General features: G+C 48.1%; 1 protein-coding gene across 3 annotated transcripts in view; it reads left to right on the forward strand.

Annotated features, from left to right (window-relative positions):
* Positions 1 to 27,024, forward strand: part of LOC309447491 (S-adenosyl-L-methionine-dependent tRNA 4-demethylwyosine synthase TYW1-like) — a 109,274-nt gene that overhangs the window by 62,074 nt on the left and 20,176 nt on the right. For all 3 annotated transcript variants that reach the window (XM_082068171.1, XM_082068169.1, XM_082068170.1), the window contains exon 14: positions 20,502 to 20,612. In XM_082068171.1, the coding sequence (XP_081924297.1) occupies positions 20,502 to 20,612 (111 nt within the window). The remainder of the gene's footprint in view (positions 1 to 20,501; positions 20,613 to 27,024) is intronic.

A 27,024-nucleotide genomic window follows, 5' to 3' on the forward strand; every position in this document is an offset into this window, starting at 1 on the left:
TTGATGCTTTTTTTCAAAAATACCATTAAGCAAACATGTGCCGTCTGAGCAAGAAAATGAGGAACTGGTGTTCTGTGAGATCTGAGCCACCAGCAGCCAGACTCATGACCCATTTGTGTTTTGTCTCTGTGCTCTGCTTCCCTCAGTGTTACCAGACCTGATTCTGTAGGTTGAGAAATTTTTGAAAACTGTTATTGTTGTTGTCGTCCATAAATCAACAACTGTTTTCTGAAGTAATAGGGATGTTGCCTGAGACAAATAGGAATCCTTCACTGAGCTGCTGAGAAATGAAGTGGGGATGCGCTTTCCCACTTCGGCAAAAGTCCTCACAGATTTCTCCCCAAACACTTTGAAAGTAACTGGAGAAAAGATAGAATCACAGAATCATTTTGGTTGGAAAAGACCCTTGAGATCGAGTCCAACCATAACCCACCCCTGGCACTGCCCCATGTCCTGAGAACCTCATGTCCGTCTGTCCAACCCTCCAGGGATGGTGACTCCAGCACTGCCCTGGGCAGCCTGTTCCAATGCCCCACAGCCCTTTGGGGAAGAAATTGTTCCCCACATCCAACCTCAGCCTCCCCTGGCGCAACTTGAGGCCGTTTCCTCTGCTCCTGGCGCTTGTTCCTGGGGAGCAGAGCCCGACCCCCCTGGCTCCAAGCTCCTTTCAGGCAGTTCAGAGATCAGAAGGTCTCCCCTCAGCTCCTGTTCTCCAGCTGAACCCCCCAGGTCCCTCAGCCGCTCCCATCACACTTGTGCTCCAGCCCCTCACCAGCTCCGTTCTCTTCTCTCAATTCGCTCCGGCACCTCAAGGCCTTTCTCGGTGTGAGGGGCCCAAAACTGACCCCAGGATTTGAGATTTGGCCTCTGCAGGTCCCAGCACAGGGACGGTCACTGTCCTGGGCCTGCTGGCCACCCCAGTGCTGGTACCAGCCAGGATCCTGTGGCCTCTTGGCCACCTGGGCACACACTGGCTCATGTTCAGCTGCTGTCATCAACACCTCCAGGTCCTTTTGCTTTCCAGCTGCTCTTCCCCAAGCCTGTAGAGTTCATGGAGTTGTTGTGACCCAAGTGCAGGACCCAGCACTTGGCCTTGTTGAAACCTCAGAAAATTGGGCTCAGCTCATTGATCCAGCCAGTCCACATCCCTCTGTAGAGCCTTCCCACCCTCCAGCACATCAGCATTCCACCCAACCTGATGATGGACATACATGCCCAGTTTGTGATTCAACACGACATTACAACATCTCCAAATGTGCTTTTTTCCACCTTCTTGAGAGAATAAGACAACTCCTAAAGCAAGTGGTTGATGTTCATGGACTTGATGAGTACTGGGCAAAAAGGTCTCTGGTGTCACTCTCGTGCTCTGAGGAGCACTCGTCCAACCCTGACACAGTGTCACCTCTTCTGTCAGTGTCTTCTTGACTTAATCATGATGACAAATCCTGCCCATTCAGCTCTGTGCTGGACCTGATAGTACTTGCTGTGCTGCCAGGCCCCGAGCCAGCATTGCTGAGCGGCTGTAACCCTCAGAGGACACGGGCCAATGTTCTCTCCAACAGATTGGAGCCACACACAAAGCAAACGGGGGGGGAAACCAACAACTTTAGGTTAATAGATGTTGTGGCACTGCAGGAACTGCTGATGGAACAGAACCTTGTCCTTCCAGGAGGGTCACAAAAATGAAACAGTTTATTGGTGCTTTCTGGATTTCAGTTAGTCTTGTGTTTTTAGACATCATATGCAACTATTGCTTTAGATCTCAAGTAAAACCTTGCCATTTTTTTTCTACTTTAAGGGAATTAAGGTTTCATCGAGTAACAAGGTCATGGCTCTGTGGGTGGGGTGTAGCAAATGCCTTTTTAAATTTTTCTCCTATTAATAAAAGGAAAATCCTTAGCTCTGCTTGTCCGAGGATATCGCATTTGACAGCACATGGATTTGGGTGCCCATGGCTCTGTTCTCCTTACTGGAAGGTGACACAGGTGGTTTATCCAGAGAAAGGCAAGAAGTATAAACCCATGGCCTTTCAAGGCCCCTTCCAGCCCGAATTATTCTCTGGTTCTGTGTCCTATTACCATCTTCTATCTGCATTTACACACTGCTCACAGGTAGTTCTCTCTCCGTTCCTGGATGATGAAGACACCAGCTTGCACATGTAAACGTTTTCAGACTTGCACCTGGTGCCATTTGCTTTAGTTTAGTTTTCCAATGTGATCTTTTCCTCCGAGTTCCCCTTGGCTTCTGTATGATTACAAACATAGTGTAAATACATTGAGTTACATCTTAAGCGTATTTTAGTTCTTATTATATATGACAGTGAGAATGACTTTCATGAAATGAGCATATTTGATTTGGGTGTCAATTATTTCTGTGGTCACTGGGGGAAGGGAGCTGGTTCCGAGAGCCTGGGCTGATGTTTCTGAGCTAAGTGACTTTTTAAGGAGAATTTAAATGTAAAATTTGCAACAGATGTTCGAATCAGTAATCAATTTTGCCACTATAAATTTAGAAGGATTTGACTCTTCTGCACAGTAAATGTTCTCCACCAGCTGTGTGCTTGTTTTAATGGTTTTGCTAATGAGACTTCTGGTGTAAGCCTTTAGAAATGCGGTATGATGAGTGTGACAAAGGTACAGTGGTTAATATTAAGTTACTGTTGCTGAAATACATCATCTCCTTTCAGTTTAGCTTACAGCGAGCAGCAACCCAAATGAGGCTTCAGCGAGATTCTTGGCTGCGGAGGGGGGGAAATCTGATTTCTTCTGTCTGTTCCAGTACCTCTTGGTTTGCTTGCAGGCAAGAAAAGGGGAAAAAATGTTCATAAACACACTTCACAATCAAGAATGATGTGCTATTCAAGCTGCTGGGTGTTGCTGTATCTCATATGAAAACAGGATGGTGAGGCTGGGGGTAGACAAGGTGTCCCTGGCCCCCCAGCCAGCCTGAGGCAGAGCTGGGGGTACAATCCATGTTGTCTTAGTCCTTGTGTGATGCCTTCATAGAATCACAGAATGTCCTGAGTTGGAAAGACCCACCAGGATCATGGAGTCCAACTCCTGGCCCTGCACTTGCTCTTGTTGAACTTCATGTGGTTGGTGATTGCCCAGGTCTGCAGTTTGTCCCAGTCCCTCTGCAGGGCCTCTTTGCTCTTCAGAGTGTTGACAGCTCCCCTCAATTTTGTGTCATCAGCAAACTTGCTGAGCAATCCCTCAAGTCCTGGGTCTAAGTCTTTACAAAGACACTGAAGAGCGCTGGCCCCAAGCTGGATCCCCGTGGAACCTTTGTCTGTTATCCCGCGTCAGTCCCCTCCTCATCTCTGCCTGGTGCTCTGGGGTAGCCAGGCCTGGGGGCTGATGATTCGCTGTTGTTCTTGCTGGGGGAGCAGTTCTGCTGCATGGAGGCTCCCTGGCTGCCACCCTTCTTGGTGGGAGAAGGTATTTCTCCCCTTCCCACGTCTTTCAGAAATGGGCTCTGACCTACGAAGCATAAATGGGAGAAACAGGGTCCTCCTTTTTCTCCTCCAATTTCTCTCTCGCTCCTTAACTAGCACACATTATTTAGCTTACCCAACTTTTCTGCTACTTAACGTTTACACCCTTTGTTAAACGTGATCTTTCTTTTGCCTTGAGCTCTTCCTAGAGGCTGCACGAGAGATGCCAGACTTGGCTTTTAGAGAACTTGGTTCCAACCTGTCTCTGTTCCCCCTTCCAGCCCTTCTGTGGTTTATTAACCCCATCAGCAGCAAAGGGCTGATCTGTCCCTTTGGGAGCCACAACTATCCCAGCTCTGTGCTCCTGGGGACATCATCTCCCGTTTTCCTTCTCTGGTTGTGAAACAGAGCAGTGGTCTTCATGTCAAAGCACCCTGGGAAGACAGAGCATGCGTGTATTTTTATGCGAACTCTTAAAAATGAAAGAGCAAGCCTAAAATTCTGCTTGTGGCAACCAGGCAAAGGAAACTTGTAGCTGCACTTTATTTTAAAACATGTTTTTATTTAAGCTTATAAAGCTTCAGTAGCTGGGCCGAGTGCCATAGATGGGGATTGTGCGGAGTGTTGCATGACAATATTCCATTCTGCTAAATGCATTAGCTGTTGGATTTCTCTACTCACTGGCCGATTATCAGTGGCTCTAGAGTGATGATTCAGATAAGAAGCTTTTATTGGGTTCATTGGATCTATTCATTTGACACTTCAGGGAAGATAATTTGACAGAGCGTCTGCAAGAGTCATCTATTTTCTCATCTCGGACAGCGAGTGTATAATTGAGGCGAAAACACTGCAAACAAGAAAATCGATTTTATGGGGATGTGGTCACAGGTTTGGTGGAGCGGAGGGAATGTACATGTGGACTCGTGCAAGGTAAATAAAATCAGGAAGATTTACTGCTGTGGAGGGGGTGAGGAATCCTCTGGTAAGAGGTCGGTTACGATGGACTGGGTAGCGTAGGGGTGTTCGGGCTGCTGGGTCTGGGCTAAAGGAGCAGCTGGAGGAGCACATGGAGCACATGGCCTTGGTGTCTCAGGGCTGTTCAGTGGGCTCTGGGAAGGTTCTCTGGAGCTTCCAGGGTGAGATCAGTGTGCTCAGCGCAAACTGCTGGTGAAGGTGATTTGCCCTTACTTAGTTGGTTTGGAGCTGAGAAGTGCTTGGTCTTTTCTTCCAGTTCTCCTGTAGGGCAGGATCCTGCAGCAGGGTGGTGGCAACAGAGCTCAGGGAATGGCTGTGTCTTCCGTGCTCTGCTTGTCAGTGATCTTCCTCAGCTCCCATTTCACTTTCTTTCGGTTACCCAAGTGCCAGCAAGAGCAGAATCTGACCCCAAACTTCCTTTGTCAGATTGACTTCTGGCAATAAACCAGCTCACGCAAAGACGTGCTGGTTTGCCATGTTGCCTGGAGACGTTTGTACCTTGGCCCAGTTCCTTTGTAGGGCTCTCTCCCCCGAAAAAAAACAAAGGGAGCTGGTGGTTCGAGTTGGGTGTTTGTAACTTCGGACACTTGCTGGTGGGTGTAAGTGCTGGATGTGGTGGGTGGGGTGGTCTGTGACCTCCCAGTCCGCGTGTCCCATCCGTTGTTTCCATAGCTGCTGGAATTACCCATCTGGAGCCTTGTTGACTTGCAAGTTGAGCGACTGAGAGCCAAGTCCTGCATTTCCTCCTTGGATGAAGCTGCCGTTAGATTTGCCAACGTCAGAAATGCAGGAATTACAACACATGGATTCGGAGTCTCCTCTGAAGCTGCAAAGTCGCTTGCATATACATTTGTGGAGTTTGTCTTGTACATACTTGAATACAGAAAGTCAGTAATTGGAAACAGCGACAAAAGGTCAAAGCAAACTAGCAAATCAAAGGTGACTTACTTTTAATTTTTTACACAATTAAGGCCTTTGTGATGGCTGAGCTTGGCTTCTCTCAGCTTTGTTCATCCATTTCATTTTCTAAGTGCGATAGTCGGGTGCAATTATTGTGCTGGCTAATTTGGGGATCTCCCTTTCTTGTTATCCCAGAAGAGCACTTGGCTGCTCGTAAATCTGTTTGGTGGAGGAATTGATATTAGATGGGCTGTAAATTATCTCCTCTAACTGCTTAGCTGTAAAAACAGAGTAATGTGGAGAGTATAGGCGGTGATGAGCCCTGGAACTGCAGAGTTGATGATCCATAGCGTGAATGCAACTGTTTACAGACCTGTAAAAACGTGTGTTTGCTTTATTGCATTTATTTCATTCTGGCTTTGTGTTGAAATTTGCTTTAATCTTGAGGAGCCTCGTCTCCCTGTAGGGCTCTTCTGAAGAGTCCAGCCTGCTGGGAAAGCAGGAGGATTTGCAGTTTGGATTGCTTCTACAATCTGTTTTAAGAGATTCAATCTCTTTTTTCTTTATCTTACCTTGGAGGTCACTTCCAAGCCAAACTGTTCTATGATTCTATGAAATTTAGGGGCAGCTCCTTTGCAATCAAAAGTGCCGCTTGCTCCATGAGCTGCCAGCCTGTGATCTCTCCAGACGCTGCTCCGTGACACTGCCCGGCCTGCGAGACTGGGGTAACTGCGGGGAAGACGCTTTGTCAGCAGATGGAAATGATGGGGCAGGGGCAGAGGAATGCAGGTGTCCCTGCCTGCTCTGGAGCGGTGAAACTCTATTTTCCTAGAGCATATCTGTAGGGAGGAATCCTCTGAAGTGTTGGGAACAGAAAGGAGTCATCGTCTTAAGGCTACAGCTTGGAGAGGAACTGCTCAAAATTAGTATCTCCATGGTGGGTGTCAGAGGATGGACCAGACTCTGTTCATGGTGCCCAACGCCAGGGTGAGGGGCAACGGGCACAGACTGAAACACAGGAGGCTCCATGTGAACATGAGCAGAAACTTGTTTGCTGGGAGGTGCCAGAGCCTGGCCCAGGCTGCCCAGAGTGGGTGTGGAGTCTCCTTCTGTGAGACATTCAAACCGCCTGGACCCACCTGTGTGATCTGCTCTGTGACCCTGCGTGAGCAGGGCTGGGCTGGGGATCTACAGAGCTCCTGCAACCCAGCCAGCCTGGGGTTCTGTGACTGTGGTTCAGTGATGTCTGGGGTCCCGCCATGGAGAGCACTGTCCCACCAGGCCATGGCTGCTCCAAGGAGCTCCAGGAGGCCCCAGATTAAGACAAGGTCACTTATCACGAATGTGAACCTCTTTAAGCCTTGTTCAGGTTCAGTGTTGTCATCCTGATTCTGGGCTGGGGATCTACGGAGGTCCTGCAACCCAACCAGCCTGAAGTTCTGTGAAGAGCCAGATACAAAACCTGTGCACCCAAACACTGGGGTAGGTGCTGCTGAGGGTGTTTGGAGAGGGGTGAGCAGCAGCCCCAGCAAACGGCTGTTTTGCAGCAGGATTGATCTCCAGCCCCCAAGCGTGTTCCTGAGCATCGTCCAGGGGCTGCGCTCACAAACCTGCCAGTGTGGAGCATCGTTCCGTGTGTGCTCGTGTGGGGAACGTCCCCTCTCCTCGTGTCACCTCCTGGCACATCTCGCTCTGCCCCAGCCCCTGGCAGGAGTGTCTCAGTCCCCAGCTCAAGCCAGAGCTCGACTGTTTAATAGGATTGTCACTTAAAATGCCTAAAACCTATTTACCTTTCCATAATGTCTGTTGCTTTATAGCCAAACTCCTAAGTTAGGGCTTTACAAGAGCAGTAACCTGAAATAAATTTATTTCAGGCTCCTTGTTTATGTTGTTCTTCATTAAATGAAATGGGGAGGATTTTCAGCAAATTGTGGTGGGGCTTTCAGTTCTATTTTTAGACAATTTGGACAAAACCCAGAAGAATGTTATAAATCTTTTGCTTTGCAGACTGTGAGAGTGATTTTTTGAATGAGATAATTATGTTTTTATGGCAGATTAATCTCTGCTTTCAAAGCTTGACTCTTGAAGTTGCATTGCTGGTTTGTTTTGTGAGATAACGAGTGTCAGTTTATTCTCTTAAATACAGTAGAGCCTTCCCAGCCTTTGAGCCCGTGCTTGCTGTGTCCATGTCCGCATCGCTGTGCAAGTGCCGACATTCTGTCAAATCATGGATTCCCTTTTTACCTTACAGACATCATGTCTCTCCATTTTTTATTATCCTGCAATCGCTCACTGAAAGCATCATTATTACAGCATCATTTAAAATGCAGTTTATTCCTCCTTCCTGTATCCCCCATTGCTGAGTAAAAAGCACTGAGTTTGAGGAATATTCTTCTCGAGCATTGCAAAACTTCAGTGGGGTTTTGTTTCCCTGGCTGAGATTTCCAGCTTCAGAGGCCTGTAAGGCACCATCCAAGTTTTTTTGGCAGGGTGTATAAATAACTACTGGGATGGCTTAAAACCACTGAACACCTGGCGGCTGCCATGGGACAGACTGGGCTCCTCCGCTGATCCAGAGACACTTTGGATGTTCAGTTCGTTCTTTAGCCAGCAGCGTTTGGCTGAAGTTGGACTCTGTTTTTAAACTGTTTGTATCACTCCCTTTTTTTTTTTGTGCAGAGACTGCCATTCAAGTTTGTTTCCTGATCTGTGTGTTAAGGTATTTTGCACGTAGCTGTTAGAAGCAGAGTTTGCTTCTTGTCCCCTGCTTTAAGGCTCTTCTCCTTGTTCCCCTCCTTGGGGTTCCCCTCTTTGTCTGTAGTTTGTTCTTAATATCTCTGGATACTCTTGGATTTCTCTGCTGGGGTTATAATTGTGCACTGTCAGGTGAGGCGTTTGACACGGTCCCTCTCCAGGACCGTCACTCCAGGTTACCCTCGTCTTTGGACAAGCAGCCAAGCCGGAGATGTTGGGTCACAGAGCCAGAGGGACATGAGAGGTTGGAGCTGTAAGTGGGACATGTGGCTCTTCTGGGGAATGTGAAACCGAAGGAGTGTGTGGGAAGTCAAGAGGGTGGTTTTGGCTCTTCCCCATCACAAGACTGGCTCTGAAAGCCAACTGTGGCCTTTCCATACTTAAAAGGGGCCGATAAGAAAGATGGGGACAGACTTTTGAGTGGCGCCTGTTGTGACAGGGCAAGGGGTGATGGTTTAAACTAAAGGAGGAAGATTCAGGCCGGACATGAGGAAGAAATTGTTGGCCCTGAGGGTGGCCCAGGTTGGCCAGAGAGGTGGTGGATGAACCATCCCAGGCCAGGCTGGACCCAAAGTGCTCTAGGATTCTTTTCCCCACACACAGAATCACAGAACAGTTTGGGTTGAAGGGCCCTTCCCAGCCCCCCCAGTGCCCCCACTGCCATGAGCAGGGACATCTTCACCAGCTCAGGTTGCTCAGAGCCCCGTCCAGCCTGGCCTGGGATGTCTCCAGGGATGGTTCAGCCACCACCTCTCTGGCCAACCTGGGCCAGGCTCTCACCACCCTCAGGGCCAACAATTCCTTCCTCATGTCCAGCCTGACATGACCAGACTCGAGTCCGTCTGCCCCGTGCTGTGACCTTGCACACAAAGTGCTGACCCAGATGAAAGTGGAGAAGCCTCCTCAGCTTTCAGTGAAACCATTTTTATGGTCAGATCAAAGCAAGTCAGCAATTCTCTTGAGTTTTGCACCTCTTTGAAGGGGCTGTTCTGCAGATGGGATGGAGCCAAGGTGGCCAAGCTCCTCTGCTCGTCCTCGCTTTGGCTTGAAAAGCGGCAGCTGGAGCTGGACAGAGTCCTTGTCACTTGGTGCCCGTGTGGCAGGTCCCTGCTGCTGCCACAGCTGCTGCCGCGCTTAATTGGGAGCTTAATTCCACACCCCCGTGGAAAAGGTCCTGATCTCGCCTATATTCAGGAGCCTCCACAGGAGCAGCCCCTGTCAAGCGTCTCCTCCAAGTCCTTGCAAAGTCAGTGGGACGTGGACACAAACCTGGCGTGTTGCTGAAGCTTTTGTCCTGGTGAAAAGGGCTTTTGAGTTTCACATGTTCACTTTCTGCTCAGATTTGAGCCTGTTCTTGGCACAGGGCTCGGTGGGAACACTACCCAGGCTCATCCTAATGCTTTTTCTGGCTGTTCAGTGCTAAACATACTCTTATTTCCCCAGAAAATGAAATATCTTCAGGCTGTGTGGTCTGTTTAACAGCAAACTTGAAGTGGGTTTTTTTCTGTTTTAGTGCTATTCTTCTATTTGAAGTTATATTGCATTAGGCTTTTTTTTTTTCCCTTGGTATAAATTTTATATGATAATTCCTTGAAACTGCCCTAGAAATAGCAAAAAGAAATAAATTCTCGCTGGAATATTGTTAGTGCTGATTTACAAGGGTAAGTGTATTATTATAAAAACAAGTTCATGGGTAAGGGATAAGGAGTAGTCATGGTTCTGGATTTACTTAAGAACATTTTTAGGTCTCTGAACAAAGCTGTTCCTGTACTTTGGTTTATTTCTGGAGGTTTTTAACTATATAAACAGATTAATCTCTGCTGAGGTGTGAAGCAATAAAGTAGATGACAAGCAATAGGTGGCGAGTACAATAGGAATGATTGTGGAGGGGAGCGCGACTTAGGATGCTGGTTTAGGGAGGTAAGATAATGCAATTTGATGTATTTTCTCCTTGGTTCCCAGTCTGGATCGCTTATTCTTGTGCTCTGTGCACCAGCAGGACTGCTCACAGCCTGGGGGGCTTTTCTGGTTTAAAAGTCCGGCTCGGGAATTAGTGCTGATGCGCTTGTCTCCAGGATTTTCTTTCTATTTCGTGGCAGAATTTCAAAGCTGGTCAATACAAACTGATTTTGCATGATACAAGAACAGTTATGCTGACTGATTCCTGTTTTTAAAAAAAACTGGTGCCAGCCAGAATTCCGACTTTCATGTTTTTGTAATTATTATTCATGACAGTTTTTTTCATCTTATTTTCAAGGCTCTGTAAGAATTAAGAAATTTTATATGGCTTGCAGACTTGGCACCTTGGAATAGTACTTGATAGAGACAATTTTGTTTCTTATACAAGTACATTAAAATTGAAAAAATGACCATCTGCTTCGTTCTTTGGCCTCTAAGGGGACTGACCTGGGATCCAGGTATCAGGACAAGATGTAGGACCAGCCCCGTCGTTTGGACACGTGCAGCTTGTTTTGTCACCAGTGTCTCTTGCGGAGGACAAGAGGAGGTTTTGTATGAAAAGAATATGAGGTTTGGATTTGGTTTGTGGTTTTTTTTGAAGAAGGGGGTGGTGATTGAGGTTGTTTTTTCTCCTCCATCCTGGGCATGACATGGGGACAACTTGTGCTGTCAGGTCCTGGCAAAGAGCGAGGACTTTGCTGCTGATCTGCAGGGAGATGCTGGGGCTGAGCAGTAAAATCAAAGTTCTGAGCTCTGCTCTGGTTATACAGCACAGCAGCTCATGTATAAATTATCCTATGGTAATATGTACCTTTTTAGCAATGAAGACAAAGCCTCAACTTGCTTTAAGCTGGTGTATTAATAGCAAATGCTCGAACAATGTATGTTTTCAGTAGATACCTATGCAGCATAACCTATTCATTTTTTTTTGCGTTAATGACTGTATTAGCCTGAAGAAAGGGAGCTGAAAACTCCTGTGCTCTGCGCTGAGTTAATCTTTGAAGGGAAAAAAGAAGTCCTCCTTTGCTGTGCAAATCTGCTCTCAGATGTTTGCAATGTGACTTTTTGGAGGACGTCACCTCTCCAGTGCCCGCGTTCAGGGCTGGCTGTGCAGTGATGGATGAGCCCCAATGAAGTGATGAGCCCTTTATTTAAGGGGAAGGGTCCTGGCTGCCAAAAGAATAGATTAATCTGGCATCTTTTCAAGGGCACGGAGTCGTTCTCTGATGATGTTCTGGAGCTGACGGGTGTCACAGCTCCTCAGCGAAGCTTCTGGGGACCCAGAGGCTCAGCAGTGATGGATTTGGGAGAGACAGAAGTGATCTCTAGATCTCAAAGATGACCACAGTGATGATCACAGGACCACAAAATGATCCGAGGCTGGATCAGCTCTGCTGGGAGGGCAGGCTGAGAGAGTTGGGGTGTTCAGCTGGAGAAGAGAAGCTCCGGGGAGACCTTAGTGTGGCCTTTCTGTGCTTAAAAGGGACCTATGAGAAAGATGGGGACAGACTTTTGAGCAGGGCCTGCTGTGACAGGACAGGGGAGCTGAAGTCCCTGGGTTTGTTCAGCTGGAGCAGAGCAGCCTGAGGGCAGAGCTCATGGGCTGCAGGTTCCTCAGCAGGAGCAGGAGGGGCAGGGTGAGCTCTGCTCTGTGACAGTGACAGAGCCCAGGGAACGGCAGAAGATGTGCCAGGGAGGGTCAGTGGGACATGAGGAAAAGGTTCTTCACCCAGAGGTGCTGGACACTGAACAGGCTCCCCAGGGAGGTGTCACGGCCCCAACCTGACAGTGTTCAAGAAGAGACTGGGCAACGTCCTCAGACACATGGGGTGACCTGTGGGGTGTCCTGTGCAGGGACAGGAGTTGGACTCCATGAGCCTTGTGGGTCTTTCCAACTCAGGACATTCTATGATTCTTTTAAACTGAAGGAGAGAGATTCAGGCTGGACATGAGGAAGGAATTGTTGCCCTGAGGGTGGTGAGAGCCTGGCCCAGGTTGGCCAGAGAGGTGGTGGCTGAACCATCCCTGGAGACATCCCAGGCCAGGCTGGACGGGGCTCTGAGCAACCTGAGCTGGTGAAGATGTCCCTGCCCATGGCAGGGGGTGCACTGGGGGAGCTGGGAAGGTCCCTCCAACCCAAACCATTCTATTATTCTCTGATCTCCAGTCCCCTTAGAGACTCTGTCTCCAGCGTGAACTAGAAGGGTTTAGAGATCTGTGAAACTTGAAGTGTGTTGGCGTTTGAGATTTCCTTTTGCTGTGTTCTGGATCTTTTATCCTTTTAGGGTTATATGCAGAAAGATGGGTATTATTGAATATGGTGAATATGTTTTTGTTTTTTTTTTTTCTGATCTCATCCCTGTGACGAGTAATTTCCAAGTGTGAAAATTGCTTTGATATCTTTATTCAGGACTTGCTCACTTGGTAAGGCATTGTATAACCTGGAGAAGGGAACCGGGTCGAGTTTTTGGAGGGGACGGACGGCTTCTCCCCCCGCAGGGCTGTTGTTTGGCAAGGGCAGCTCACCCAGCAGTGCCATGCAAGACCAGGGGACCTGCCAGGAGCACTGGTGTGGGATTGCACACGCTTTTCCGATTTCAGGCTGGTTTGTATCGCGATCAGAGCGAGTCCTTGCCAGCTGGGAAGCTCTGAAAATGTGTCATGAAGTCAGTGTACAAGTTGAGCCTTTCGTTGAAGGGAACAGGAAATACTAATGAAACTAAGAAGCTGCCTTTTGAAGTGGCTTCTTATTCTTCATCTAATACTTGCAAAGGATTTGGCAAGTTGTGTGAAAGGAACGGCAGTTTTTGTGTAGAGCCTGCACCACGATTTCTTCTCCCCCAAGAGTGCTTTTCCCATTTAAGCAAAGCAACATTTCTGTCGACATTATTGCTTTTGTTACTTGAGCTTCATTAGCTGCAAAATCTGGATTTATGTTGAGTCGCCTGTGAGTGAAATGTCATTTTTCTAGCAATACAATTGCTTTATCTAAGAAAGGTATATGAGTGGTGAGAATATCTGGCGTTAAGCTAGTGAGTAGAAATATGGGGTTTGGGTTTTTTTCCAAAGAGTAGGACACTTGTTCTACTTTGTCACCAGAGCAAGCTGAAGTGACACAGTCCAAGGTGAGGGGCTTGCAGGAGCTCCGTGCGTGGTGAGGAGGAGGTTTGACTCTTTGCCCTTTGTCTTTTGCAATCCCGTGAGGTCCAGTCCTGCTGCCAGCAGGAGAAACTGGACAAAGGAGATGCCTCCCAAGCCCAACCAAACTTGGATTGATCCATCAATCCCTCAACCTGCTCCTTGCAGCACAGTTGACGTGTTCACCCCTCCCTCTTCCTCCTGAGATAACACCCGGGATGTTTGATGAAGAATAATTATATTTCATCTATGAAAAGATGAATGTTGAGGAGGAGGGAATTAAAAAGAAATGATTAAAAAAAAAAAGCCCCAATCCCTCTTGGTTATTGAAGCAAGAAGGGAACACTTTGTCAAACTGACGTGTGAATCCTTTATTAACTTTTTCTGGGCCAGAGGAGCGGTGTCACCTCATGGGCTCCGGCTGAGGGGTGCTCGGTGGTTTGGCCACTGGCACAATATGCATGTGCAGAATATATTAATTTGCAAATGTTCTAGGACTAGGACAATTTTAGGATGGTTTCAAAGGAAAATGTGACCCCCTTGGAAACAGGCAGAAACTTCCGTGCTGCTGCGCTCTGCACCAGGCTCAGCTGGCTCTGTTCAGTTCATTTTTTCGCTTGTTCTGGCATTCAAAGGGTGCAATGCCTTTTGGGGTAGCTTGGAAATATTTTTAACTAGAGTTGCCTAGAGGGGAAGATGCTGCTTTTCCCCAGGTTGGTTCTCGGTTCCTTTGTCTGAAGCGTTTGCTGGGTCTCCAAGCTGAGCTGGCCCTGCTGACTTGTGTGTTTTGGGACCCGTTGTAAACGGGGACAGTTGCTCTGCAGCTTTCGGAACGCAATGAGAGTGAAAGTGCAATATCCCTGTTTCTTAAACATGCTGCCAACACTGATGTGGTTTGTGTCCTCCAAATAATCAGGTTTGAAAGACTTGGGGGAATAAGTCACAGTGTGTTGTGGGGGGTGCCAAAGGGGGTTCTCAGTGGTTTTCCTTTTTTTAAAGATATTTCTTTGTCAGTATTCTGTATTAAGGTGCTTTTCAATGGACTAACTGCCACATACAATCCAAAACAAACCACGCTTGCTATGTTTTAGAGAAGTCTCCTGCAATCACCTGGGTGAAGGTTTGGGGAGGCAAGGAGTATTTGTATAAAACTTCCCAGTGTCCACCTGTGTGCTCAGTGTCCTGTTGTGGGACAAGAAAGCCTCCCCTTAACCACCTTTTATACATGAAATTGTGGGGTGAGTGTTGGAGAAGTTCATCAGAACTGGGCAGGATCACAGAAACGTGGTGTCCATTTGCTCCCAAGTGCTGTGCACCAGCCTGAAGGAGCATCTCCCAGTGTGAAGGATTTGCAGAACCTGATGATATTGTCCTGAAGCAGCAGCACAGACCCTTCCTGGTGCTCTTGTGGCAGGTCTTAAGGACGGACCTTGTGCTTCTGGTGTGCGTTGTGACCTGTGCTCGTTGCTATTACGATGACACACTCCGTCACAGCAGCATCATCTCCTGAGTCAACTGATGTACCAGGGGCAAGAGAGAGAGCCTGGCTGACCCCTGAGCTTTAGGACAGAGAAGGGAGAATCCTCCAGGGATGCTGCTCCCTGGGGCACAGAGCACAGAACCCCAGGCTGGTTGGGTTGCAGGAGCTCTGTAGATCCCCAGCCCAGCCCTGCTCACGCAGGGTCACAGAGCAGATCACACAGGTGGGTCCAGGCGGTTTGAATGTCTCACAGAAGGAGACTCCACACCCGCTCTGGGCAGCCTGGGCCAGAATGTGAACAGCTGGAGGAACCCAACAGTGATGCTTCTTTTGGGTGGCTGCTGAGCCTTTGGCAGGGTCTGACTACTCCATCCTTGGACCTCCTGCGTGCCTGGTCAATGTGCTGTGACCCACAACTGTTCAGCAGCTTTGTGTACCTTGTAGTGACAGAGGTGACCTCTTTTCTGCCACTTAACTGCAGATTGGACCCGAAGTATCAAGAAAGCTGAGGGGAGACCTTCTGCTCTCTGAACTGCCTGAAAGGAGCTTGGAGCCAGGGGGGTCGGGCTCTGCTCCCCAGGAACAAGCGCCAGGAGCAGAGGAAACGGCCTCAAGTTGCGCCAGGGGAGGGTGAGGTTGGATCTGGGAACAATTTCTTCCCCAAAGGGCTGTGGGGCATTGGAACAGGCTGCCCAGGGCAGTGCTGGAGTCACCATCCCTGGAGGGTTGGACAGACGGACATGAGGTTGTCAGGACATGGGGCAGTGCCAGGGGTGGGTTACGGTTGGACTTGATGATCTTGAGGGTCTTCTCCAACCAGAATGATTCTAAAGGAACCTTCTCTAAAAGCTGCTACTTTTAATCCTTCCTCATGGAGGTGCTCTGCATGTTGTTTCTCCGTTGGTTCTCCCTTGGTTCTCCTCCCGAAAGGCACCTGAGAAATCTCTGCAGCCGCTGGATGGGCAGGGTGGGAGCTGTTGAGGTTGGATGGCTCCTCTGGAGACTGTCTAGTTCAACCCTCCCACCCAGAGCAGAATCAGTTCGATGGGTTGGGTGTGAATATCTTCAAGCATGAAGACTCCTCAACCGCTCTGGGCAACCCCTTCTGCTCTTCAATCACCCTCCTTGTGTAGAAATTCCACTTTAAGGCAACTTTCTGTGTCTCAGCCTGTGCCCGTTGCCTCTTGTCCTTTCTCTCGGCATCACTGGAAGGCTCCAGCTCCATCTGTTTTACTCCCCCATAAAGGTATTTATTTAGAAGGACATATTCCACTTGTTTTCTTCCCCATCTCTTATTCTCCATTGCCACCCATGGGGCATGTGCGGTCCTGCCGGGGCTGGAGCTGCCTCTTCCTGGCAGATCCATCATCTGCATAAAAAGCTTTCTGGCATAAAACAGATACAGTTTCAAGCCCTTTCACCCTCGAAAGCCTTGTTATTGTATCAGCTCTTTCTTTTCCGGTAAAGTTATTCTGGTGGCTGGCTGAAGTGAAACAGCGGTCGCTTCTCATGGAAATAAGGGCGTAAAGTCTGGTTTTCTATCCTCATGGTTTAGATCATTATATTCTCAGGGCTTAAGCTCTTATTTCTTGTCTTTCAACGCTTATAAGAGGATCTCCTGGGGCCCTGTTGTACAACCAAATACACATACTACGTTAAGAAACCAGGGCTGTGTGTTTGTATTGCCGGCAGCCTGCCCAGATTACTTGTATACAGCATTTTGCAGTGTTAGGCCCTTAGTCATTTTGATCTTTCCCTTCTACCACGTTTTTAGGAGTGTTTTTTTCTCTCTGCTCAGACACCTTTTGGGAGACATTGCCCTCTCGGAAGCCGTTTGTTCCCTTGCAATATTAATTTCTGATTTTTCTGCCTTTTTTCTGTATCCCTTTAGCAGCGTTTTAATTTACCTGCTTCTATCACTACTGGTTGTGGTTAGTTAATACAGTTTTTGTGGTAGTTCAGTTGTTGAGTTGATGGATAATACCCACAGGCTGCAGTTATTGCTTGTCGTTTAGTGCTGCCCTATGGGGGGGAAAAGCCCTTTTAAGATGCTTGTAGCAGTTTTAGTTTTATTAAGTACTTGAACTTTGAAGTTAGACTTCTAAAATGATCTAGGATATGTATTAGTGAGTATTAAAATGAGATTTAAACAGGAGAAAAGCCCTCCCTTCGTGCAGGCGTCCATTGCTGGAAGAAGAAATGCTCGCTGGAGCATTTTACTTAATGCACATTAGAAAACATTGTGATAAAATTAAACTAATCAGGTTTCATCCTCTCTGCAAAACTGTTCTTGTGCTGTTGTGTTTTCTCAGCTCCGCAAACATTGCTCGTGTCTTCAGACTCAACTTGGAACCATTTTTTGGTGGTGTTTTATGTTTTGTCCCTCCGCAGAATGGGTGAAAAATACCTTTTTTGCAGGACAGGTGTTCGTGGGGCTCAGCCCAGTTCCAAAGTGGGAGAACAAATAGTTAAAAGAACAAAGTGTGAAGAGCCATTGGGGACTAGTCCCTAAAACCACTATTTAAATGAAGGAAGAAGTGAGTTGGTCCCTCTGGCACCAGCACATGCAGTCACAGAGATGCTGGGCAGAGGGTGTCCCCCTCCCTGGGTGACAAGTGACAAGTCAGACACCAGCGGGAAGGGCAGGGACAGCTGGCACACTGCTCCGTGGTTGTCATTGCACAGGGATGTCCTCTGCAAACATGGGATTTTTGCAAAATTGGGTTGGGTTTTGCTCCTGTTGCCTGGCTGTGTGTCCCCTGGCTCGGGCCAGAAGAAGCTGGTGGCGGCTGCAAGTCTTCACATCAGCTTTCACGTCACCACCTCCCTTTGCACTCGTGGCAGCTACTGGGGGCCAGGGCAGCTCTTCCAGTCACTGTGGGTGTTTCGGGACCTTCCCTGGACCTGCCCCATCTGATCCAGCAGCTGCAGGGGAGCTTGAGGTTGGATCTGGGGAACAATTTCTTCCCCAAAGGGCTGTGGGGCATTGGAACAGGCTGCCCAGGGCAGTGCTGGAGTCACCATCCCTGGAGGGTTGGACAGACGGACATGAGGTTCTCAGGACATGAGGCAGTGCCAGGGGTGGGGGATGGTTGGACTCAATGATCTTGAGGGTCTTTTCCAACCAAAATGATTCTATGACTGTTTGGGAAACAACCAGACATGAGTAAAAGAAGCCAACAAGTGCTGGAGGGTGTTCCTGTGATCCCAGGTGGAAGCAGCGCTCTGCAGGGTCAGCCCCATGTTTAGAAACTCCAGGGGGACCCCCTGTTTTCTGTGTGGTTGAAGCATCAAGAACACTGATGGAGCGAGTTTTGGTTGGAAAACACTGTCAGGATCATGGGGTCCAACCATAACCCACCCCTGGCACTGCTCCATGTCCTGAGAACCTCATGTCCGTCTGTCCAACCCTCCAGGGATGGTGACTCCAGCACTGCCCTGGGCAGCCTGTTCCAATGCCCCACAGCCCTTTGGGGAAGAAATTGTTCCCCACATCCAACCTCACCCTCCCCTGGCGCAACTTGAGGCCGTTTCCTCTGCTCCTGTCACTTGTTACCCCTGAAGGTTGGACTGGATGGTGGTCGCCCCACTGCGGTGATTGCACTGGGAACACGGCCTCCCAGTCTCTGGGGTTGGATCAGCCTTTGGCAGGGGCTGGTATTAAAACCACAGTTTTTATTTACTGTATCTTGCAGCTGCCCGCGTCTGTTTACCACTGCGAGCTGACCTTTGGGGAGACGTTTCTGGATTAATTGGGTGTCTAATCACTTCAGGCGATTGGCAGGTCTGCGCGTATTGGAATTTTTCCTCTTGTTAGATATTTTCCTGCTGGTTTCTTCTTTCTCTGTTATATGGCAAAGGACGCAGTTATCTTTTTGTATCATTCCTCCATTGTTTTTCCCTTTAATTAACTGTTGGTTTCATACTTGCCTGTTGTCTCTGGGCCTAAACCCTTCTTTGGACTGTTGATTCAAATCATAAGAGCTGCACTTTCTTGTTCTTAACTATGTGCTTAAGCTACATGTAAAGCAGAGGCTGCATAATTTAGTTATTGTCATATTTGGCCTTCAATTATCATTCAATAATTCTTAAAGTTACTCTGCAGGGACTGTTTATAGAAGAAGCTCCACCTCTAACTTATTTTCTTAAATTCTGTAGGTGTCAAATCCTCACTCGTGTTTATCCCCTGGCTCATTTTGCAGGTTTACCTGGTGCTTTGGGTTCCCAACAATTTCTGCCTGTGCTTGGTTCAGTTCTCTGTACATAAATACCCTAAAATCCTGCCCCTTGCTCTGCTGGGATAACACCATGAGGAAAAAGATGCTCCTCATGTTTTTTTGTTTGTCTTTTAATTATTTGTAAGTAAATAATCTGGAAAGTTTCCATATCAAAGTCATATAGAAAATCCCTTTTTTTGCCCCTATAAAAAATATGTGTTGGTTTAGGAAAGTGATGTTTTCATTTTGATACAGAGGACAGAATTATGTGGCATGTAGATCAGAGGCTCTGAAGACGTAAAATGTGGCTGGATAGGGGATTTGTCCTGGGAAATATTGGTTTTGTTTGGGAAGTGGAATAGTGTGAACTTTTTAACAGCCTTGGACTGGGGATCTGTCTGAGGTTTAGCGATGGCAAGTTCAGTCCTGTAGCAGGTCTCATTCTCAGCTTGTCCTTCTGCGTGAAAAAATGTGTTATAAGAAATAATAAACATTAATAATAATTAATAATTATTATTAATAATGAATAGTGTGTGCGCACGTGGCACTGAAGGTTGGGTGACTTTGTGGGCATGTCACAGGTAAGGGAGGATCCCAGCTCAGCCTGAGCCTAAGCCTGGACTTTGTGGAGCAGAACTTGGTTCCAGCCCCAGGATACAGCCCTGGATTTGTTAACCAGAGCAAAAGGGCCCCGCAAACTGGTGCTTTTGTCACATTTTGCAGTGTGTCAAGGAAAGAAAATGGAAGATTGCTCTATACATAAATTGCAGAGATAAGTCAAATAAAACATTAGTGGCAGATGAAGGGAAGGAGAGGGGGAAGCTGGAAGCGAGCAGATGTGAGCAGTGAGGCTGCATTTGTTGGTGGCCAAGTGCTTCTATTGATAGTACAAGTCCTTTCGTCACCAGTTACTTCTTTGGTGAGCAGCTCCCGGAGGGGAAATCAGAATAACCCAAGGACAGGTGCCCTTGGTGCTGCCGTACACAGGAACGGGTCAGGTTTGGGTGACAAGGGGACGGTGCTGCTCTTATCAACACCATCTCTGTTCCTAATGGTTTGCATCACAGTTTTTATCAGGCAAGGTCATAATTTGCAGGACTTCCCGGTTGTGGTTTTAATTGTCACTTTGTGCTTCCCATAAAACGTTCTGCATAACCAATCATGGCAGATCTGCAATATCGTACCCGACGTGCTGGAAGAGTTCGCACGGGGCAGATGATGGTCTGGCCTTGTTCGTCCCGTCCAAAAGTCACTGATGCCAGATGATCCAGCTGGAGGAAATAAAACTATCTGTATAGCAACTAATGGTGAGATTTTTATGCCCAGGGAAGTGAATTAGAGAGAGAAAATTCATGATGATTTTCCCATTAAGTTAAAGCTCCTGTAAAAACACAAAGTGTCTGGAATATACAGAGGGAAGATGAGTTTTGTGCCGCAGAAGGCAGCTCAGCTCACAGATGCTGCGGAGCAGCTTTCTTGAGAGAACAAGTGAGGTGGCTCCTGGCTCGAGTCTGGTTTATTTAGCCCCCAGGTTCTTGGAATTCATGATGATTTTTTCCCTCCCTATTTGAAGCTGTACACAAGGCCGGAACCTCTTCCCTGGGTCAGAATGCATTGCTAATGTAACTTTTTCCCTTTATTTCAGCAACAGCGCACTGTTTATAGGCTGACGCTGGTGAAAGCGTGGAATGTGGATGAACTCAAAGCCTACGCCGACCTGATATCCCTCGGTAAACCCGACTTCATCGAGGTCAAGGTGAGCTGGTTTTTTTCCGTCAGTATTTTACTTCTTTTCTCCTGCACCCCGCTCCCCACCACGGTTTTAAATTTACACGAATAAATGCAACTTGCACAAGTAAAAAGCCTTTTATGAGCACATAACCAGGTGGATAGATGCTGGTGAAACAGTGGATGTGGTTTATCTTGATTTCAGTAAAGCAAGTTTGCTGATGACACCAAGCTGGGAGGAGTGGCTGACACTGGAAGCTGTGCTGCCATCCAGAGACCTGGACAGGCTGGAGAGCTGGGCGGGGAAACATTTAATGAAATAGAACAAGGGCAAGTGTAGAGTCTTGAATCTGGGCAGGAACAACCCCAGGTTCCAGTGTAAGTTGGGGAATGACCTGTTAGAGAGCAGCGTAGGGGAAAGGGAGCTGGGGGTCCTGGGAACAGCAGGGTGACCATGAGCCAGCACTGGGCCCTTGTGGCCAGGAAGCCAATGGGACCTGGGGTGGGTTAGAAGGGGGTGGTCAGTAGGTCAGAGAGGTTCTCCTGCCCCTCTGCTCTGCCCTGGAGAGACCACACCTGGAATACTGTGTCCAGCTGTGGCCCCTCAGTTCCAGCAGGACAGAGAACTGCTGCAGAGAGTCCAGCGCAGCCACCAAGATGCTGAAGGGAGTGGAGCATCTCCCGTGTGAGGAAAGGCTGAGGGAGCTGGGGCTCTGGAGCTGGACAAGAGGAGACTGAGGGGGGACTCATTCATGGGGATCAAGATGGAAAGGGGGAGTGTCAGGAGGATGGAGCCAGGCTCTTCTCGGTGACAACCAGTGATAGGACAAGGGGCAATGGGTGCAAACTGGAACACAGGAGGTTCCACTTAAATTTGAGAAGAAACTTCTTCCTGGTGAGGGTGGCAGAGCCTGGCCCAGGCTGCCCAGGGAGGTTGTGGAGTCTCCTTCTGTGCAGACATTCCAACCCGCCTGGACACCTTCCTGTGTAACCTCATCTGGGTGTTCCTGCTCCATGGGGGGATTGCACTGGATGAGCTTTCCAGGGCCCTTCCAACCCCTGACATGCTGGGATTCTCTGTGCGAATTCCTCCAAAGATTTCTGTGATTCAAAAGGTACTTATCTCTTGCTTTTAAAATTAGGCAACCAGGTTTTTAATTTCTCATGTGTGTTTGGAGTATCTTCGGTGTTAAGACAAGGTTTGTACCAGCTGCTAGCAATTTCTACCCAACAGAATTGTAACCTTCTGGTCTTTTTTGTATTTCTTACGAAAACAGAAACCAATAAATAGATATTCCTTCTTTTATGTCAACCAACATTTTGAACAGAATATTCTGGGACAAACTGGCAGGTTTTGGTATTAAGTTATTCTTCCCATTCTGAAATTCTGCTGGTTGAAAATGTGATAATGTCTGTATTCCTGACATGGTGTTTGTCAGGCTGTGCGAAACAGGGGGAAATACTAATATTACCCCATGGGACTGGAAGATCTGCTAACAGGAGCATGTGTGATACTGCAGGGCAGGAGGTGCTTTATCATGGGATTAATCAATTTAGTGTAAAGAATAAAAAAAGGCACATTACAAAGTGTATTATAAAGAATCACTGTCAGCATTGCAGACCGACATTTACATCAGGTCTGTATTTTTGCAGCTCTGTTACTTCTGGACTTTTCTTTCTCCTTTTTCTTTCTCACTTTTCTTTGTCGTCGTTTTAACCTTGATTTACTGCTGCTTTAAAGAAAGAACCCGGAGTTTGTTGCAATTTCCTTATGAAACAAAACCTGAAGGTTTTGATATTATTGATATTGAGAGGTCTCTTTCTCTCTCTGCGTGCTGCTAGAGCTGATAGCTTAATACAAAATAAGATTTGGAGCATGGTTTGGGGGAAAAAACCCCTCAGTTTTACAACGTATATGAGGCTGGTTTATATTCCTCTTCCCACCTCGCATCTCCCAACCCTTTTACTAATACGCAATCCAGCGTGCGAGGGGGACAGAGCTGAGCGTGGAGCCTGAGGCTGTCACCAAACGTGCTGCTCGGGCTGCTCTGTCGTGTGTAGCGACTTTAATTAGGAAAATGAATCAGGTGTAATTTAATCAATGCTTCTGAGCACAGATTCCCCCCGAGCGCCCTCCGGGGTGAACATCTGTCTGCTCCAAGGCAGGGGCTGCTCTTCCCTTGGCCTGCAGAAGGGTTCAGCCTCGTGGTTGTTGTTTCCCAGCAGTGGGAGCTCAGCTCTCCCAGCAGCTCTTCCCCTGCAAAATTATGCCCTGGACTGTCAGGGAAATAGTTAAGAAAAGACATGGTGATAGAGATATTCCTGAGGTGGTCCTACATGTATTCCCGATGTTGTTGTAGCTAGGACAGGCTCCTGTCCACGCTGCTTTAATGGAAAATTGTCATTTTTTCACTCTGAGCACTTCACAGTGCTTCTCAGATCTCAAGCAGCAAGGACTTTCTCCAAGGAAGGGATGTAGATTGACAGCGTTGCCATGTTGGGCCGTTGAGGACAAGAAAGTCCTTGATATGCTGGAGCGAGTTGAGAGAAGGGAACGGAGCTGGTGAGGGGATGGAGCTCAAGTGTGATGGGAGCGGCTGAGGGACCTGGGGGGTTCAGCTGGAGAACAGGAGCTGAGGGGAGACCTTCTGATCTCTGACCTGCCTGAAAGGAGCTTGGAGCCAGGGGGGTCGGGCTCTGCTCCCCAGGAACAAGCACCAGGAGCAGAGGAAACGGCCTCAAGTTGCGCCAGGGGAGGTTGAGGTTGGATCTGGGAACAATTTGTTCCCCAAAGGGCTGTGGGGCATTGGAACAGGCTGCCCAGGGCAGTGCTGGAGTCACCATCCCTGCAGGGTTGGACAGACGGACATGAGGTTCTCAGGACATGGGGCAGTGCCAGGGGTGGGTTATGGTTGGACTCCATGATCTTGGGGATATTTTCCAACCAGAATGATTCTGTGATTGCTGCTGGGCTGGTGAGCCCCCTGCACTGCTGGACAAGTTTATGTTGGTGCTGTCCCTGCACTCAGACCCTTACCCCAAGGTCTGACCTAACTAAATTAGTAGGTTAGCCTTCTTTAGATGGCTGCTGCAGTTGTTTCAGAGACATCCAAGCTCTGCTGTTGAGCAAACTGGGGTTGAGAATTCTTCCAGGTGCTTCATTGTGCCTGTGGGGTAAGGCAAAGATCTGGGGTCTCTGTCGCGGTTGAGACGGACAAACGACATGGACCAAATTCTTTCAAGATGAAAGTAATAGGTGCCATTTATTGCTACAAGTGCATTTTTATGCAATTCTACCAGTTCATGTGTCTTTTCACTATTGGTTACAAGTTACAGCACTAACATCTCATTGGTTAATATTTCTATCTTCCATGTTATTCTTCTATCCCCTTCTCTCTCACGGGTACATCCCTCCTCTCTCCGGATACTCCTTTACTCCCGTCCTTCTCAAGGGTAAATCTTAATATCTCAAGACTGATCTCTACTCCCATATTTTCTGTCAAGGATTCCACAGACCTGCTGCAGTTTCCCACAGGTCTCTGTGCCTGTGGTGTTTGACTGCTCTGGAATAAAAGGTGAGCAGATCTCAGCGAAGGAGAACAGCAGAAGGGGCTGCATCCTAACCCCCAAAACCTAGGGGTTTGTGACTGTGCAGGCAAAAGCGGAGTAATCACATAGATATAATCCCACAGCGTTCAAAGTGATGCTTGATATAATAATACATAAAGTCGGGAGTTAAACTGGGACCCAAAGGAAGCCGGGCAGGTTGAGGTGAGTTCAAATCTATTAACAGCAGTTGTTATTCCTCTCCATACACTCCATGTAATGATCCATGCTCAGACAAAAACTCCAGCCAGGGTAAGACCCTGGTAGAGACCAGGTCCCACTCAAAGCAAATAAACAAAAAAAGAATACAAGAAAACTGCAAAGCATCTTCCAGAAATTGAGGCTCATCTCAGTGGGATTTCCTACTTAAATACTTGAGATACATGGCGTTCATTTAAAATGAATGTAGCTAATCCCCTGTTGCTCCGGAGAGGCTCACGGGGTAGAGTGGATGAAGATTTATTCTTGCAGGGCTTGATACTTTTGCTCATTTACATGAGTATCTTACAGCGGTGTAACTCTGTGGGACCCTATTTTCTTATTTAAGCCAACAGAAATTATCATTGATTACCCTTGTGTAAAACCCAAGTCAGGGAAGAATCAGTAGTGGTTATTAAATACGCATCAGTTTTATTTGGCATACTCTGTTTTAGTGCCATAATATCACTGTCACAGTTGTACAGAGTTGGTTGTTGTACTTCAGATCTGGAACGTGCAATATCACCCTCTTTTTGTTTTAAAAGCCAGATACTGTGTTTGTGCAGTATTTTGCCATTTATATTTCTTAAACCAAAAGGGCAAAAGGATTTTGAGGCGAAATGTGAGTCCTGAGGAACTGAAACGTGTGCGAGTGGAGTGTGCGCAGGGTCACGTTCCTGGGAGGCCGGGGGGGCGCAGAAACCCCAGATGGACCTTTGGTCATTGCAAACAGGTCACGGAGATGCGGGGCACGTTTGGTGGCTGTGTCCGTGTGTCCTCTCTGCACTGTTAGTAGCTTTAATGCTGTGCGTGTGCAAGTGTGCACGTGATAGAAGAGAAACACAGAATCATTTTGGTTGGAAAATAGCCCCAAGATAATTGAGTTCAACCATAACCCACCCCTGGCACTGACCCATGTCCCTGAGAGGAGGAGTGTCAGGAGGATGGAGCCAGGCTCTTCTCAGTGACAACCAATGATGGGACAAGGGGCAGTGGGTGCACACTGGGACACAGGAGGTTCCATTTAAATTTGAGAAGAAATTTCTTCTCAGTGAGGGTGGCAGAGCCTGGCCCAGGCTGCCCAGGGGGTTGTGGAGTCTCCTTCTCTGCAGACATTCCAAACCACCTGGACACCTTCCTGTGTAACCTCATCTGGGTGTTCCTGCTCCATGGGGGGATTGCACTGGATGAGCTTTCCAGGTCCCTTCCAGCCCCTGACATTCTGGGATTCTGTGTGAGAACCTCATGTCCGTCTGTCCAGCCCTCCAGGGATGGTGACTCCAGCACTGCCCTGGGCAGCCTGTTCCAATGCCCCACAGCCCTTTGGGGAAGAAATTGTTCCCCACATCCAACCTCACCCTCCCCTGGCACAACTTGAGGCCGTTTCCTCTGCTCCTGGCGCTTGTTCCTGGGGAGCAGAGCCCGACCCCCCTGGCTCCAAGCTTCTTTCAGGCAGGTCAGAGATCAGAAGGTCTCCCCTCAGCTCCTGTTCTCCAGCTGAACCCCCCAGGTCCCTCAGCCGCTCCCATCACACTTGTGCTCCAGCCCCTCACCAGCTCTGTTCCCTTCTCTCAACTCGCTCCAGCAGCACCTCTGGAAGCTCAAGTGCTCACCATTGCACACCTGGCTTTGCATTTCAGATCTTCTGCAATGCTGAGGTGAGATCTGGTTGTCGTGGTCAGAGCCGCAGGTGGAATGACATCCCCGGGGATGTGGTTGTGTTGCTCAATGAATCTTCACCCTGCAGCTGTCAATAGCAGCACGGGTCCCTGCCAGTGCAGAGCCTTGCTGCTTCTCTCCATCCAGTTTAATTTAAGGACAGAATATAAAAACCCCTGCCTGCTTTGTCCTTTGTGTGAGGGCCGTTCACCCCATGGTGCTGTCTGGGGACAGGACTTGAGCACAGATGTGTCGTGGCTCTGCACAGAATTTCCTGGAGCTTTCATGAAATCACTTTTGGGGCACCTGAAGGCACTTGGCCCCGAGGATCGTCCAGCGGCTCCAGCGCAGCGTCCTCATGCTGAGCTGGTGTTGGTGGGTGTGCTCGGTGTCCGCAGAGCTCAGGACCATGTTCTGGGGCTGCAACTCCCACTCTTGGCACCTCGAGCTTTGCTATGAAATTAAAATGAGCAAGTGAGTGCCTGGAAGGAAAAGCCAGAGGGAAGAATCTGTCCCAGTCTGCTCAGTCTTGTCATATTAAACACTAAAGACTATTTAAGTGCTTAAAATAATGAGGAAAATGAGCCCTGCTTTAATGAGTTTTTAATTGCGTGCAGCAAGAGGCGGTTGCCCCCACCTGTCAAAAGGCTCTTCAGAGTCTTGCTGCCGTTCCAGGCTGCGTTTAGATGGAGAGAAGGTGAAGTTAAGAAAGAAAAATCTCCTGTCCTAGTGCCTGCTATAAAATCCAAACAATGTATAATTTCCATACCTGAAAAAAAAATAGTAATTTAAAAACTGACCACTTAATGTCCTCCAAAGTACAAGCGAAGGCTCCAAGGAGAAGACCGAAGTGTGGATGTCCCGAAGCTACTCCGGTTGTTATCAGTGTCCTGGTGACAGGAGAGACCCAGCTTGTCTTTTCTGTTGATCCAGCTAAAGGTTACGAGTTACTCTTAGATGTGTCTGAGGAGTTGGGC

This window comes from Streptopelia decaocto (genome assembly GCF_964273445.1).
Source record: "Streptopelia decaocto genome assembly, chromosome: 18".
Classification (NCBI taxonomy): Eukaryota; Metazoa; Chordata; class Aves; order Columbiformes; family Columbidae; genus Streptopelia; species Streptopelia decaocto.